The sequence below is a fragment of the Dunckerocampus dactyliophorus genome, chromosome 10 (assembly GCF_027744805.1).
Source record: "Dunckerocampus dactyliophorus isolate RoL2022-P2 chromosome 10, RoL_Ddac_1.1, whole genome shotgun sequence".
Classification (NCBI taxonomy): Eukaryota; Metazoa; Chordata; class Actinopteri; order Syngnathiformes; family Syngnathidae; genus Dunckerocampus; species Dunckerocampus dactyliophorus.
The window spans coordinates 12324847-12341676 of record NC_072828.1 but is presented as its reverse complement, the minus strand read 5'-3'; the positions used below and the strand labels follow the sequence as shown (position 1 = coordinate 12341676).

The 16830-nt window shown below is 40.8% G+C and overlaps 1 protein-coding gene across 11 annotated transcripts in view; it reads left to right on the top strand.

The window, feature by feature from the left end:
* The window catches only part of fryl (furry homolog, like), a 108322-nt gene that overhangs the window by 33871 nt on the left and 57621 nt on the right, over positions 1-16830 (top strand). For all 11 annotated transcript variants that reach the window (XR_008572610.1, XM_054788773.1, XM_054788772.1 and 8 more), the window contains 2 exons: positions 11640-11848; positions 12483-12536. Coding sequence is in view for 10 of the 11 variants with exons in the window: in XM_054788768.1 (XP_054644743.1) it covers positions 11640-11848; positions 12483-12536 (263 nt within the window). In the remaining variant the exon portion in view is untranslated. The remainder of the gene's footprint in view (positions 1-11639; positions 11849-12482; positions 12537-16830) is intronic.

The window sequence follows — 16830 nt, the reverse complement described above, 5'->3', positions numbered from 1 at the left end:
ACACTGATGACTCATCATTTTTGTGCTGTTACTGCAGAGTGCAATGTCATGATTAAGATGCGGTCCAGTACTGTATAGATTTAGACAGAGTAGATACCACTTGTGATTTGGTTTCTCAGCAAAAAAGAAATAGTTGTCAAGTCACAACCAGCTTTGGTAACGTACTGTGGTATGAAACAAAAACGAAACACATTTCTGTCTGCTGAGTTACATACTGTACACTTGTTTTTGTTTTATACAATGGAATTTGTTCTTGGTATTTGTTGAAAGGTTTGTGACAGTTTATATAGCTATCCAGTATCTTGAATTCATTTATTTATTATTAGTTTTTTATTGTATATCCTGAATTTTTCATTACAAAATAAACAATCTACAGTATTATTACTAGGGGTGCCACGAGATCTATCCAGAAGCCTATCAGACTGTGAACTATGGTGTGAACTATGGCATCGCTGCAATTAATAATACACTGAATATGGAAGTAGCAGTGTGTGAGGCAAGAATGAAGCTGCACATTAAGTGTTTGCGCAGGCTATAAACCTTGCAATCCAAGTTGGCCTTGGGTTTTCTCCACGTCACTCGTTAGCTTGGGTGGGTGAGACGCTTTTTTGAATCAGTTCAACAGCTACTGTGGTGTTAATGTGTAATAATTCCACACTTGATCAAATTTACTTATGATTTGTCAGATCAAAACACGATCTCTGCGTAAGACTTCAGCAGGTGATACTGTATTAGTGTCTATTACTCAAACCTAATCTACTGCAATCTATTTTACATGTGACTTTAAATAACTACCCATCAGTATAAATCAGGGGTCTCAAACTCGCGGACCGCGGGCCATTTGCGGCCCACCAAATTGTATCTTGCGGCCCGCAACTGGACATCAAAGAGTAGTGTAACTGCAGCCCACAACATCCGGGCAAGCTCAGTGTTACTTCCATACTTACAGGGCCAAGTAAACACCAACACTGAACTAACAGTGGTGTTATCACATGGATGTATTGTGAATTGTATCGTATTGTGAGATTCCCATCCCTACTCCCAATACTTGATGCGGCCCAGCCTCACCCAGACTCTACCTCCACTGGCCCCCAGTGAAATTGAGTTTGAGACCCCTGGTATAAATAATTAGTAGTAGCAGCTACAACTGCTATCATTATTTAAACTTTTATAATTTTGAATGAATGAAACTGTAATGCCCGTGCTTGTGGTTAAGGAAGATGTAATCACCGATACAATTCCAATTGCATTATTAATGCAAGATTTTTTTTTACAACATCGTTATTTTCTTTACAAAATTAGGCAAGATGTGGCGAATGGAATGGAATGAAGTGGAATGAACGGAGAGAGTGAACTCTCTGTCCTCTCATTCAACATCTTTGTGGCGGCGGGGCTACGATTGAGCGGACATAGACAGGAATATATGCACAGGAGCACCAAATTAGCCTTGTGAGACGGCACATGCTAACATGAATCAAGGCACAGAAGCAATAGTTTTTAAGGCAACCGCCAAAACCTCCAGTGTGGGAATATTTTGGTTTTAAACAGAATCTACAAGGTGAGCGCATGTACATCGATGAACCGATATGTTGCATTTGTTCGAAAGTAGTGACGAGGAAGCAGGGGAAAATGACCAACTTATATGCACACCTGAAACGCCACCATCCTTTTTGGTTTTTCCCAACTGGGAAAAAAACTGAGAGGTGCAGCAGAGCCTTCGTCCCCACAGCCAACGCTTACTGAGGCGTTTGCTCGGCAAAGTAAATACAAGCAAAATAGCGCAAAATGGTGCGCACTCACGAACATTGTCGCTCACGTTATGAAAGAAATGCAACCATTCAATACGGTTGAAAATGTTAGAAATATTTGACGGACAGTACGAATTGCTGGGGAGAACGTACATGTCACAAACAGCAATTCCTGAACTATATAATCGAGTAAAAGAAGACGTGTTGAAGGACATCAAAAACATTTCATCTTACGCCGCCACTATAGAGTTTTTTTTGTTTAATTTATTTTATTGGAAAACCTCTTGACATTTTGATTATAATGTTAAATACTCCTGAGTAATTAAAGTTTATTGCATTTGATACGATGTACTCACATTATTATGCCATATGAACAATGAAAAAATGGGCTTAGAACTTCTGTGTCAAGCTAATTGTGATTGAGGGTCACACGGGTACACTATACTTGAGTACCAAATTTTAGAAAATTAACAATAATTTGTAGCACAATTATTGACCAGCAAAATTTGTTATTGTGACAGGCCTAGCTAACACACTGCCTGTCACCCACACATCAAACAACTATGAGATAATTTTCTCTCTGGAAAACAAACTCCAGCTTAGTACCAATCAAGAGTCTTTTTTTTGTGGTTTTAATTTGATGTTGTTGTGCAGTGCAGTCAGACAGGATGTAAGGCACATTGCTTTTATTGTGAAGGTGGGAAGTGTCCCAAGGAAATGGCATTCGTCTTTGTTTAATGTTAAGCTTTAACAATGTCAAGTAGTCATCCTTCTATAAGGTTTGTTGGAACGAAAACCGGTCTTTGGACTCAAAAAGGTTGGGGACGACTGAACTAAACCATTACCATTTCCAAATACTTGTTGGAGTCATCCGTAGATTTGTCGTCCAATGGCTAAAAAGATTGGATTGAATTTCTGTTTTGTCAATCATGTCATTGCGCTAACATCCTAGCGTGTATTTGATAACAATGCAGAAGTACTGTAGTTTAGTCGCCACATAACTCAGCATTTTGTCGTAGATCATTTACCTGTGTAACAAATAAATGGCCAAATGGCCTTGTGATCCATACTGCAACACGCACTCTATATTCCAATGACCCCCCCTTCAATCTTAACTTCCTCACAGTTGGTCAGTTCCTCAATGAGCCTCTTAAGAAATGATTCATAAACGCATCCAACGTATACTTTCTCGGATGTTTCGTCATCGTTATGACCAAGGCCACTAGAATTGAAAAGGACTGTCGTCTCGGCCGCAAATGAATGGAACAGAGTGTAGTATGCTAAGGAGCACAAAGTCCACCATGATGGTCATCAAGAGAGGTGAGCAGGGCTAGGCGGACAACAGTCGTACAATGTATTCACTAGCTCTGAGCTGAGAAATAAAAACATTTTACGCTGTGCGTACATTTTGATGAAATAGAAGAATGTTATTTACTGAATACAATGATATACAGTGTATATATGTATGAGTGTGTGTGTGTGTGTGTGTGTATATGTAAAATCCACTATACAGCAGAAATATGACCCACATGTAGATGTCAATAAAAACCTGAGTAGCAGTATGAAAAACTTTTGAAAGACTATAATCTAAATCATCATCATCATCATCACTAAATTGTCATCAATTCAGCTAATCACTCAGAGAAACAGATGAGCTTAAAGCTATATTGTGTAGGACAACACATTGAGTCTTGGCCACTGTCCTGTTTACAGTATTTACAACAACCAATGTTATAAATCCACACCTTTTTTATCACACATACCTGTCTTTGTTTTTGGGGAACTTGAAAAATGACAAATCTGGTCTTTTGGACCGTCTGTTAGAGCAATTAATGGCTGAGCACTGTGCTGAGGGCATGTTTACAATGTAATGTTTCTGGATTCTGCTACCCATCATGGCGGCCAAACCCGCGCAGGGCATACTATAGAAGGTTGACAGTCCTGTTCAATTCTAGTTTCCTTATGACAATGTAAAATGTTGAAGTTACTGCTAGTGTATGTTACAACACCAACTTTAGATAATAGATGGTGCACACATATCATTGTCGTGGTTTTTATTTTAGTGTAGGTTAAATTCCTATATCATCCTTGTTTTAGTTGTAAGTAGTAAACCAGTAGTAACTAGTCAGAGCCTGAGCATGTTGCTATACACAATAACACAATTGGCACTGCCACGACACACAAACATTAGCAGTGAGTCTTTTGTCGGTTAAAAAAAAACAAGACTCACAGTCCTGCATTCCAAGCGTATGTGTGATTGTGCTGTTGTTTCTGGTTGTCCTGACAGTGGAAGTGAGCGGGCCGCCGGGAGGGTTTTTATTTTAACTGTGACAAGGTGGAGCCGCTGCACTAATAGTTGTGTAATCCTGTGTTTCCTAAGTACAGCCATGGAAGAGTGGTGGTTTCAGAATATGCATCCAGCAGCAAAGTAGTAAAAGGAAGGAAAAAGTAATGCATTTTTTCATGCAGAAAACTTAATCAGCAGCTTGTCTGATTAACGCTCTGCTACTAGTGGTCTAATGCAGGGAGGTCTGGATTTTCTGACTAAGTTCAACCACAGGAACACAACTTTTAGACAAATTGGAAATGAAGTCTTTTGTTTTTGTATTTGGGTGTGTTAAGTAGGATTACACAAAAAACATCTGTGAAGCATTGTGGATGTAGGCTCAGGATGTTACCAGGATTTTGATTGATTCTTGTGGGAACTGACAGCTATTGGTGGGGATGTCACGATAAACTCAGCGCACGAGACGAGATGATGCACGATATTGTAGGGCCCTGTGAAATTTCGTTTTTTCTCTTTTAATTTTTTAGAATTCCGTTTTTTATGTTTTCCACTTATTTTACCAGCATAGAGTGTGTGCTATTTGGGTTAGTGAATAAAATGTCTATGAATGAAATGCAAGAATCCTTACATTTATTGCTGCATTGAATCATTGGCCCATTTTGTACAGTAATTCAGAAATGGATTTAGCTTGGCTAACTTTTCTAATGGGATGTCAGCCTCAGCACATATTGCTGCAATATCTTCAACAAACTGTAGTGCCCGTGCTTGTGGTTAAGGAAGATGTAGTCACAGATGTAATTCCAATTGCATTATGACTGTAAGATATGTTTATGACACCCTTATTTTGTTTACACAATTAGACAAAGAGTGCTCATATTTTGAAAGCCGCAAGTGTGTTGAGAATGGCAAATGACGGTTCATATGAGCTGGGCGCAAGAATAAACGTGCCTCTTGTCTTTTTTCACTCAGAACCAGCACGTCGTGAGTGAGCATTGTAAAATGGTTCTTACATTAAAGTGGTAAAACACAACACGGTGAAAGTGTACTCATCCAGCCTGAGTCTTGTGCACACACACACACACACACACACACACACACACACACACAGTTGCACTAGCATGCTCTGGCATTTATCTCACCCAGTACAACAACTTTGGTATTACTGTAGATATAAATATCCCAGGGTATCTTCAACAGAAATAAGTAAATAGTAAATAGATAGAAAATAAATGAAATTGTTAACTTTTAAGTTTGCTCTGACACTTATACAGCCATAATACCATGATCAATAGTGATCAAATTCACCTTGCAACTTAAGTCATATATTGATTCTGATAGGAGCAGCATGGTCAACACTGGAATGTCAATGCCCTTATAAAATAAATGAACATTACTTTTAAGAAAACTACAATGACAAAATCCAGAACTGGACAAACAGACCTTTTTATTTAACTCAGTTACAAAAGAGTGAAGGTACATTTTGAAATGTTTTCGAACTTTGCATGCATGAATCTAAGCATTATGATTTGAACGGTTAAACTTATTTCCACAAACAAAAACTAAGAATGATGATAATGATGAAAGTTAAAATAATGACGGCAATTGTAGCTGCAACTGCTAATTATTTATCTTGATGTGTACTTATGTAACTACACGTGTAAAATAGATTGCAGTAGTATTCTAAAAGAACTACATTTCCCATGATGCTCAGCGTGCAGAAGCAGTAAGTCTGAATTAGACCCTAATATCACATGTTTTGAGAGAAGTCATATGCCGCAATTGTGTTTTGATCTGACAAATTAATTGTAAGTAATTTTGATCAAATTTAGAATTACTACAGCTTCTGCTTGGACATTAACAAAGCGGCAACTGTTGAACACCAACAAAAAAAACATTCACATGTCGCGAACTAGTGACACTGGAAACATGGCGTGCAGGTAGGATTCCAAGGATAATAGTGTGCTAAAGCGATATTATATATTATAGCGATATTATATATTCAATATTACGTGTATTATCATTCACAGTAGCGATGCCATAGATCGCACTGTGATAGACTTCTGGCTGCCCTCTTCCCGCGACATAGTTTTATCCATTTAAACGAGAAATATCGTCACATTTTGAGAGCTCTGTGATACTCCTGTTATTTGTCTGATGTGTTATGTAATATACTGTACATTACCGCCCTCTACGGGACTGGACTGGAACTGCACAAAAAAATCACTGCACTTGCAGTAATTGATTTTGCGGATGAGCCATATGCACTTATGTTGCTTAAAACTAGTTAGCCACAAATTAGCATCTTACTCATCATATTGCCATCCTTGGAAGAGAATGGTAGTTTGGAATGCCACAAATGACCAGCATGTCTTATAGTGCCGAAATTATGACAGCAGCTACTTAAAATATGGTATTGTCTGTTCTAGCCATGCTGATGTCCAAATCCCATGTTTGTTATATGCGGGCAGAAGTATTTTGTTCTGTCAATTTGGATTGTAGTTCAATGCAGAACTTTGGTATTGAAGACGTTGTTTCCGTTCACTTCCACTTACTTTTGTAAAACTAGATTTTCCAACCTGACCACTATCAAAACACAAGACTCAACAAGTTAGCAACACGAATGGTCACATGCCATGCCTGTCGTTCATAGGCATCAAACCACACTATTACCATTTTCACTCTCTAAATAAATAAAAAAAAACATTTCTTATTGTTCTTGTGGACAAAAGTGCAGCATTAGCATGTTTGCATGTGTGTGCGCGCGAGGTGGGAGAAAGATTAGGATGCGCGTGGCACTGATTGGTTATTAGGGAGAGGCTGGCTATGTGACCTCATCGGAGCACAGTAAACAAAGAGGGGGAGGCTTGAAAGCCCTTCTGTGCTGCTGGACACTGCTGGTGCTTCGTCCACTACGCCCCACTGCAATGTACTAGAAGAAGATAACCCAAATAGACCAGTTTAATTTCAGTGTTTTTTCTACTAGTGTGCAGTTTACTTTATTTCAGTTAGATATTAAGCCACAGTCTCACCAATCCCTGCATAAATACTGTAGTCTCTGGTCCATGTATGTAATACTGTATTGATTACTTGACTTCTGCAGTATCTTTTCAATTAATTTGTGCAGACTTCTTAGTCTGTATATAGATGTCACCATAACACCTATTTGCATGTTTTAGATATTTTTTTTGCCAGTTCTAAATACATCCATCCAACCATCCATCCATCCATTTTCTATGCCGCTTCTCCTCATTAGAGTCGCGGAGGCATGCTGGAGCCTATCCCAGCTGACTTCGGGCCACAGGCGGGGTACACACTGGACTGGTCGCCAGCCAATCGCAGGGCACATATAGACAAACAACCATTCACACTCACATTCATACCCATGGACAATTTAGAGTAGCCAATTAACCTAACATGCATGTTTTTGGAATGTGGGAGGAAGTACCAGGAGTACCAGGAGAAAATCCACGCACGCATGGGGAGAACATACAAACTCCACACAGAAATGCCCAAGGGAGAATCGAACCCAGGCTGTGACTGTGTGGCCAACATGCTAACTAGACCACCGTGCGGCCCCCAGATCTAAATCTTGTGAGGAATATTTTCACTGCATGTTTGCATGAGTCTGTGGGAAGGACAGAAACGGAACCAGACTCTTCCTGCAAGGCTTAATGTTGCTGCTCGCTGTTCTTTTGCAGCCACTGTGGGCTTAGACTGGAGTTTCTGCCACAGCTGTCACATAATTCTCTCACACACTATTCAAAGTTATGGCTGAAACCCGGCTGTGTGACAATGCATTTTGTAGTGGGGCGGTGCTGTTTTCATAAACAAAATCTCTTTAATAGTAAGTGGCCAATGTTTCTGTTTTCGGCAAGGTCGTTGAGAGATGTATTTCTGGGCAAGTTTCATTGCATCGTTATCACACATAATTCATTCAAATGATCCTTCACCTTAAAACTTGGCTGCACTGTCCGTGTTTTTGTTTGGCATCAAATTACATGAAATGAGTCTGATTAAGTTTAATAGACAAGAGAAAACAGCCTTTTAGTATAAGAATAGCACTGAATGTGTGCATTTTCCTGTCAGCCACCCTTAAAACACCTAAACACTTTGCTTGCATGCATTATTTGAATAAGGCAAACAAATGACCTGTGCCACATGCAAAATGTACACCTGTGCTTAGTCCTTTTTAAGCATAAATGCTGCTGATGATGATCATTGCAAAACTGCAGTTTAGTATTTTTTTTTTAAATGCCGTAATTCAATTTAAATAGACGTAATTCAAGGCTACTGTAAGTATATGGTTGTGTTGTACAGTACATGTTGATATTTGAGGCCACACGGTGGCCTAGTGGTTGGCTGGCCAGAAGAAGAAAAGGCAACACCACCATGCAGACATGTCTGCGGTATACCGTTGTGAAGTTAGTTTCACGTTGGACGTCGGATATGCGGCTCCGTAGCTACAGCGGTAGTTCCCTCTCACTGTGACTCCCTGACTGCTGCATCATGGTGTTGGGAGCTCGCACGGGAAGTGCCGCTCTAACCGCTGGTTGCTAATAGGGACCGCACAAACACTATTAAACATGTCGAAACGGCGGCAAAAAACCTAGGAAACCACTCTTACGGAGCGGGAATGGAAGTCAGCGAGGTTCGCTTAGTTTAGCTAGTGCAGCTGCGTGTGTGCGCGATTAAGCTGGATGAGTATATTTTCACTTTGTTGTGTTTCACTGCTTTAATGTAAGGACCATTTTGGATTGGATTGGATTGACAAGACTATAAAAAAATTTGGATCCGATCAGAAGCCAAAAAATGTGGATTGGGACGTCCCTGGTGTTTATGAGTGTACTGATTGTTTTTTCATAACGTCCGGTCACACCGCCCGAACGTTGCTGTAGCGTCCCTGGAGCGGTGAAAAAACCCCATCACCGCTAGTAACCGTGCACAAAATGGGGGAAAAAAATAGAAAACACGGGCGTTGTCCTAGCGGTGCACCGCTGAAGCCGCCGTTGCTTTAGTGTTGGTTTAACGGTAGCGAACGTTGGTTTAGCGGTGACGCGAGCATCAATAGAGCGGCGTTCTGCGCATGCAGGCTGGTGGCATCCTCATGACTTGCTGGAAGGCTCGTGGATCCTCATTCGCAGTCCCACAGTGCCCTCTAGTGTGTCTCTGCAAACACAACTACTGTCACAACAACTGTCTGACCCACACAACTCTTGTTGTGTGTTGTCAACAGCTTGTTGCAATCTGAGGAGGTTCTGATTCTGCTGCTGGACTAGTGCACCAATCATAGCAAGTCTCTCAGCATCCATGGTAGTACAGTTTTACTGTAACTATGAGCAAATTTGATATAACTGAGGTCTGCACTCAACGGCTATTCCAAATGGGCTCCCTGTATTTATAGCGAAAATATGCTCCGCCTCCGACACCTCCATACCGACGGCACACCAAAGTTCATCACCGCAATGGATCGCTGCTTCATCGCTGCTTCAACGCCTGACACCGTTCCAGCAATCCCGTGTCCGCTCGTAAAGCGATAACAGACGCTCCAACTAAGGTTTTGCAACGTTTAATCACCGCCCGGGCAAGTAGGCGAAGCAGCAGCGGTCCAGCGTTCAAGATTTCTGCGTTGGCGTAGCGGACCCAAGCGTCCACGAACTTCCATCTAGCGGCGCCAAACTTTGACTGGGCGCTGTTGGAGCGGTGATTAACTTTGCCGTAGCTGAAAATTGCCCGCTTCTCACCGCTGGGAATATTTTGTGCAGTTCAAAACTTTCGGAGCGGTAGGAGGGACCATCAGCGGTGGCCGAGCGTATACGGCGTTCCCTTAACAGGGGCCAACTTCTGTTAAACGGTGGTGTGCGGTTACGAGCGGTGATGAATTTTTTTCACCGCTCCAGGGACGCTACAGCGAAGTTCGGGCAGTGTAACCAGGCCTTAAACCAGCTAAATAATCGCATTTATCAGCTCTTACATTAATTAAATGACATGTCTTTATTCTTCCTTTGTGGACTAATTTTGAGTCTTTCTAGTATTTTCTGTTACAAATATTTGTGAAATGTTACTGTGGAGGACATTGCAATACAGCCGGATCCACTATGTGTATGTGTATGAATATGTTTGTTGTGCCTCGCCTCTGTAAAACTGTCAATCTATGGGAAACTGAATTCTTTGCTAGGCCTGTCACGATAATCAATAAGTCAATTAACCACACAATAAATAAAAATGTACTCGATAATTTTGCCGGTCTTTATATAGTGACATGTGAATGCATTTTTGTTTTTTGGATCACACTTCTCACCCTCCCTGGGAAAGTCTATTCCAGGGTGCTGGAGAGAGGTTTGACTGTTAGTCAAACCACGGCTACAGGAGGTGCAATGTGGTTTTCGTCCCAGTCGCGGAACATTGGACCAGCTTTACACTCTTGCAAAGGTAGTGAAGGGTACATGGAATTTTGCCCAACCAGTCTACATGTGTTTTGTAGATTTGGAAAAGACTGTGTCCCTCATGGTGTCGTGTGGGGGGTGCTCCTTGAATACGGGATTGGTGGTGCGCTACTACTGTACGTGCTATTCGGTCCTTGTACAACCGGAGCAGGAGCCTGGTTGGCATTGCCAGCAGTAAGTCGAGCCTGTTTCCAGTGAATGTTGGCCTCCGTCAAGGCTGCCCTTTGTCACCGATTCTGATCATAATTTTCATGGACAGAATTTCTAGGCGCAGCCAAGGTGTCGAGGGAGTCCAGTTTGCAGGCCTGAGGATCTCATCTCTGCTATTTGCAGATGATGTGGTCCTGATGGCCTCGTCAGGCTGTCCTTCAGCGTTTATTGGGAGCGTGAAGCTTCTGGGATGAGACTCAGCATCTTCAAATCCGAGGCCATGGTTCTCAGTCGGAAAAAGGTGGATTGTTCCCTCCGGGTTGGGAATGAGGTCCTGCCCCAGGTGGAGGAGTTAGAATATTTTGGGGTCTTGTTCATGAGTGAGGCAAGGTTGGCGCGCGAGGTCGATAGGCGGATGAGCTGACGTCTGCATTGACACACAATGCGATCTTCAGAGTATTCAGAGTATTTCCGGGTTATTTCTAAATTTTTTGTCAATAATCAGACAATAACGAAAGTGACACTGTTTCAAAATCAGAAATATTGTGATTTTTGTTTAAGTGCAATTTTTGCTAAAATATTCTGAGAGTCCATTTTATTTTCTTTGGGGCTTTTCTGTCTAAAAGCAGAATTTGTCTAATTTATAATGATGTTTAAAGTTATTTTATTTAAAAGGTCTTCACATTCCAATTACAATGTTAAATACTCTGATGACAATGTAAAGTTTATTGCTTTTGATACGGTGTACTCACATTATGCCATATATTATCATTACATTATTGAAAAAATTGTCTCAAAGTAATGTTGACAATAATATCGTTTATCGGCAATTATTTGTAGGACGAATTAAGCTTTTAGAGGCAGTGTGAAAGGGGCTTATTTGATTACAGCAAGTATACAACATTCCATACTTTGTACAACCTTTTTCTCCCCCTACGTATGACCTTGCCGGCACGACACTCGCCTTACTGTTATACCCTGACCTTTGACCCCTGTCCTTTCCCCCGGCAGCTTCAGCGCCAGTCAGCGGCAGCGTGAGTAGACACCGCACTCCCTCGTCGGTGACTCCCATCGCTTGGGAAAAACACAACCTCGTCGCCATGTCAAGTATCACCATCGACCCCGAGCTGAAGCCCGGGGAGTTTGTCATCAAAAGCCTGTTTGCCGAGTTTGCTGTGCTGGCCGAGAAGAAGATCGAGATGGTGATGGCCGAACCGCTGGTGAGTTTACAACTAACCCCCACATCGTAAACTGAGCGAAATGAAAGAGAGCAGTTAGTGGAGGCTCGTTATGTTTATGTGTGTCGATTAATTGTTAACAGACTGGATTACTGGAAAACAGTTGCTCGTTTTATTCCACCAAACTGACAATCTCACATAAGCTTGTTTCACACTGAAACCTCAAGTTTGTTTATTCTGAAACGATTTCTTCTATTGGAAGTACTACAAATATTGTTTTCCAGGGTTAAGTATCCCCTTCATACAATTAACTGTATACATTCTTCTCAACAAAAAAGAAGTTCATTACTGTTCATGAATTGAATGGTAAAATAATAAAACAGTTTAATGAAGTGCTTATAGTTTTTTCCTTCTCCTTTTTACACCCTTTGTTGAGGCTGCCCCGCCTTTTGCAAAACAAAGGCCAAAGAAAAAGTAAAATTTACAGAGTTACTCCTTTTGATGAATTTTGAATTTTGAGGCGTAGTTTTCCGAATTCTACGATATTATTCGGGGTATTCAACTTTTGTAGCTGATCTTATTCATTGTTCTTCTACCTGACTTACTTCCTCACCATTGTTGTGTGACACCATGATGATATTTTAACTAATAATACTCTTGTATTTCCCTATTTAAGGAGAAACCTCTGTCCCGGTCCCTCCAAAGAGGGGAGGATGCACAATTTGACCAGGTCAGTGCAGTTTATGAATGTGACTTTTTCCCACTGAAGTTCCATACGGCTTCTCAGAGTGTGTGTGCAGTGTTTGAATCTCCACTTCCAGCCAATCAATGCCCCATTCAGTGGCCCATCATCAGTCCCCTCATCTGTATGGTGTGCAGAAGGTTCTTTACAATGGGGCCCACTGCAGTGCTTTGTTCAGAACGACACAAGGCTGATGGGGATATATAGCGGCGCTGCAACCGATCCAGCTGGTCTCAGTCGTCAGAGTAGGAGGGGGAAATGGGTACAGAGAGCGTGGAACGTGGAACCGCTGTGTCATCCTCGGCAGTAAATCAACACCGGGCGATGGTGTGTGACTGCTTGACTGCTCGGCGCCACAAGGGGGCAGTGGGCGGGGCACAGTTGCGTAACTCCGCTCTGGCCGACATCCACGGCCCACGCCCTGACCGCTTACCCGCTGACCAACTCCTGCCACGTCTTATCTTATTGTCCGGGCTGCTAAAACACTGAGATCCTGTTTTGTCTTGTCTCTGACAAGCTCTGATACTGTTACACTGCAACACTGGCTTTTGTGATCTGACACTGATTGAGTCGGTGTGTTAATATACAGTAGCGTAGTTATTCTGCAGTCCACAGAGCCATGCCAGTAGTCACAGCAGCACACTGTTGGGCTGTTTGTTGTCAATAGCTACAGTGGTCGGGGTTGTGGTTCACCCTGTGCGCCACTCACTTATTGAATCAACGCTTGAACACAACTATTGCCACTGTATTTTGGGGGCTGGGGGATCCAGCTGTGTCTGTGTGTGTGTGTGTGTGTGTGTGTGTGTGTGTGTGTGTGTGTGTGTGTGCGCGCGTGTGCGTGCACGTGAGGTTTAGTGAACATTTGCCAAAAAAACAAAACAAAACACAAAGACAGACCCTTTTGGTTCAAATGATAACATTTCAGTTTGCAAAGTTCAGTTTGTTTACACAATGATGCTATAATATATTACAGAAAGTAAACTTGGATATACTTTTGAAATATGGGCCATTATTTTAAAAAATAATATACAGTTACAGTTATGCGAACGCACCATTGTGTGTGTGCTAACTTTCTCTCATGCTGCACAGATAGACTACTATACTGTATTTTTTACGTTTTTCTTTCACCTCATATTTGGTCCCAAATGCTGATACGATGTGGGAATGCATAAAGGTTTTGATAATGTTATTGAGTGCTAATGTGCATATTTGGTGCACAACCTCAAGTTAATTCATGCTAGCACACTGCCTTTTACTTTTTACTTTACTTTTACTTGCCTTTACACACATGAAATATCGTACTGGTGGATGGTGGGTCTGGGCTCTATTGATTTTATGCTTTCAATTTGTTACTGTTTTAGTTTTACACAGTACATAATAAATAAGACACATTAGATCGCTGTAATGTTGGAATGTTCAAATAGTGGGTCAGGTATTGCGGAGGGGCTGGAGAGGCAGGGGGCACTATACACTATACTATATACTATACTATACAAAAATTTCTCCAGTGTTGGCAGACAAATGTTCTGTCCCCTAGGGGGGCATGACAGAAAATAAATGAGAACCACTGCTTTAGAGTAGTCTGTGTACAACTTGTATAGCAGTATAGATCTGAAAATGAGACAACACACAGCCTTTATTGTTTAAACGGCTGGCAACACAAGTTTTAGTTAGTACCACGATAATTGTGTCATCCCTACAGTGAAGCATGGTGGTGGCAGTAGGGATGGGGCCGTAATTATGTATCGGTAAATTTCTGATAACAACTACAGAGATTTCCGATCCATGAGCCATGTCTTTGTTTTAATGTTGTCGGCTTGTTGTCAGCAAAAATAACTAGAATAGTATCAGCAATCGTAGCCAAAAGAGTATCAGCAAATATAGCTGTCTCCACACATGCACTGCTCACTTGCGCTGTACACACGCACACACAGAAGTGGTCTGCCTGACACCTTCATGGCAACACAAAACAGTTGGACATCACAAACTATTAACACTACACAAAACTGCTGAGTTGCTACAATATCATACTTGCTGTAGAGAGGCGTTTACTACAGCTTCATATAAAATCAATAATAATGAAAGTGTAGCGACCTGGGCCCGGTTGTTCAAAACTCGGTTATTTTAACCACTGGTTAACCCCTACGTTAAATTCTTAACCCACCATTAGCTAACTGACCGTTAAATATGCATTGTTCAAAACATGGTTAGTCACGCCGTTAGTTAACGGCACCGTCAAAGTTAACTGTCTGGTTTATGTCACTGGTCAGTGCCAATGTATCCCACAATTTCTCATTTTGTTGACTTCTGGTTTAGTGAAAAAATTGATAGCGAAATGATTACTAAGCTATAATACAGTCACATAACATGACTGACATCACGTCTCATGCAATTACATTACCTATGGCCACTTATCACAGTGCCATTCATAAATATAGTGACTTTCTTATTTTTGTAACAATTCTATTCAATTCCAGACATTCCATTATCATGTTATTTGCCTATATGTGTGTGCCATGCTGGCTTTAGAAACCGGATAGATAACCATCATCAAAATGATTATTTTACACAACGAAAAGAGAATTTCACATATTCTTGTAGCCTTGTGACCATGTATTTGTGACATCAAATAAAGCATGGAATCCTTAAAAACTGCTACCAACAGCAAACTAATCATGGTTTTCTATAGAGACCATTTTAGAATGTTTTTATTTTCTTTTTCTTTATTTGTGAATTGTCAATTTTGCATAATTGGCCATGATGTATATGTTTTTTGGTTTTTTTTAAAGGCTTTAAAAATCCATATATTTGAAGTCAAGTATTTGTGTATCATTCAGAGTGGCGTGACGATGAATACAGAAAACAAAATATTTTTAACGCATGAGTGGTAAAGTAGTATAGTACGTCACAGAGAGCGGTCATCTTTCCCGCAGCGCTCCAGTATCCAACTGATAACATAGCTAGTTGGCTACATCAGCAAGTGCAGCTTGTACGTCTGAGATGTCATTGCACGTTAACGCAAGTTGCCGATATGAACCAAGAAAAGTTGCGTCAAAATGTTACTCTACTTTAATTCACATTGTATGGACTTACTGTTTTTCAGGAGCAAAATGCGAATGAAAGGGTTGAAAAACATAGTCCCGCGTGTGCTCCCTTTTTCAGTTTTTCTACTCGCACAGTCTATTTCTAGGTGCATATGTGAGTGAAATGCTGGCACTGTACAGCCGCTTCTTCATTTGAACCATCAGCCCTCATCATCTGTTTCTCTTCTTGTTCTGACTGGATGGCTGGAGTCACGTGACTACACATGCTGTACCTCATCTTAAAGGGGAATGGACATAGAATACCAGCACACAGTCAAAACAGACAAGAAAGACTTTTATTTTCTTTTTTATTAAAACACAGAATTTACCGACATGGGCAAAATGACGTTGGTTGTCGTGGTAAATTTTTGGTTTATCGCCCAGGCCTAGTGAGTTTAGACAAAATCAAAGCCAAATATGCGTGTTTTATTCAAATAAATACTTAACATTAGGATGTTTTTTTTTTTTAAGTTTTAAAGCTTCATGCAAGATGCACATTAAAAAAATCGTATCTAAAAATAGCTGTTAAAATAAAGTAGGCCATTCTCTATTTGAAATTGTAGGATAATATTGTTTTATTAACTTCTTAGCTGAGTGAGTAAATATTTATTACAAGTAGATTATAGAAATACTGTTTTATTAATTTGTTAACTGAATGATGAACATTTATAAAGATACAGATTCATAAAGATAAAGTGCATTGACATAAGTTGGCTAAAGATAGGATGTGCTATGCTGGGAATAGGTGTCCTATTTTGTAGAGAAAAAGATGCTGATGTTAGACTACGACGTCAGAAGAAACACAACTGCCACACAACCACTCACAAGGAATGTTCCAGATAAGTTATCTTGGCACGAGAGCATACGTCAGTCGTCTGGAGAAACCTCGATAAAATGCTGAGAGCTTCAACGCGCGGGACATGAAAATCTCTCTTCTTCTGGTCCGGAGGCTGCAGGAGGACATTAGAAGAGACATTTTTTAGCCCAGGATCCTGTAATGTTTACAATACATTTTGTTAACCCTACACTGGCGTGTAAGTGTTATTCCTTCTCATAATTGGAGATTACCAAACACGTAAGGAGAGGTAAAATGTATTTAACAGAGTGAGACCTCTATTAGGTTGCTGAGAATTTCATCTCCCAACAAAATAAATATAGAAAAAGTCAGATATAATTTTTTCTATAACAAACCTTTAGCT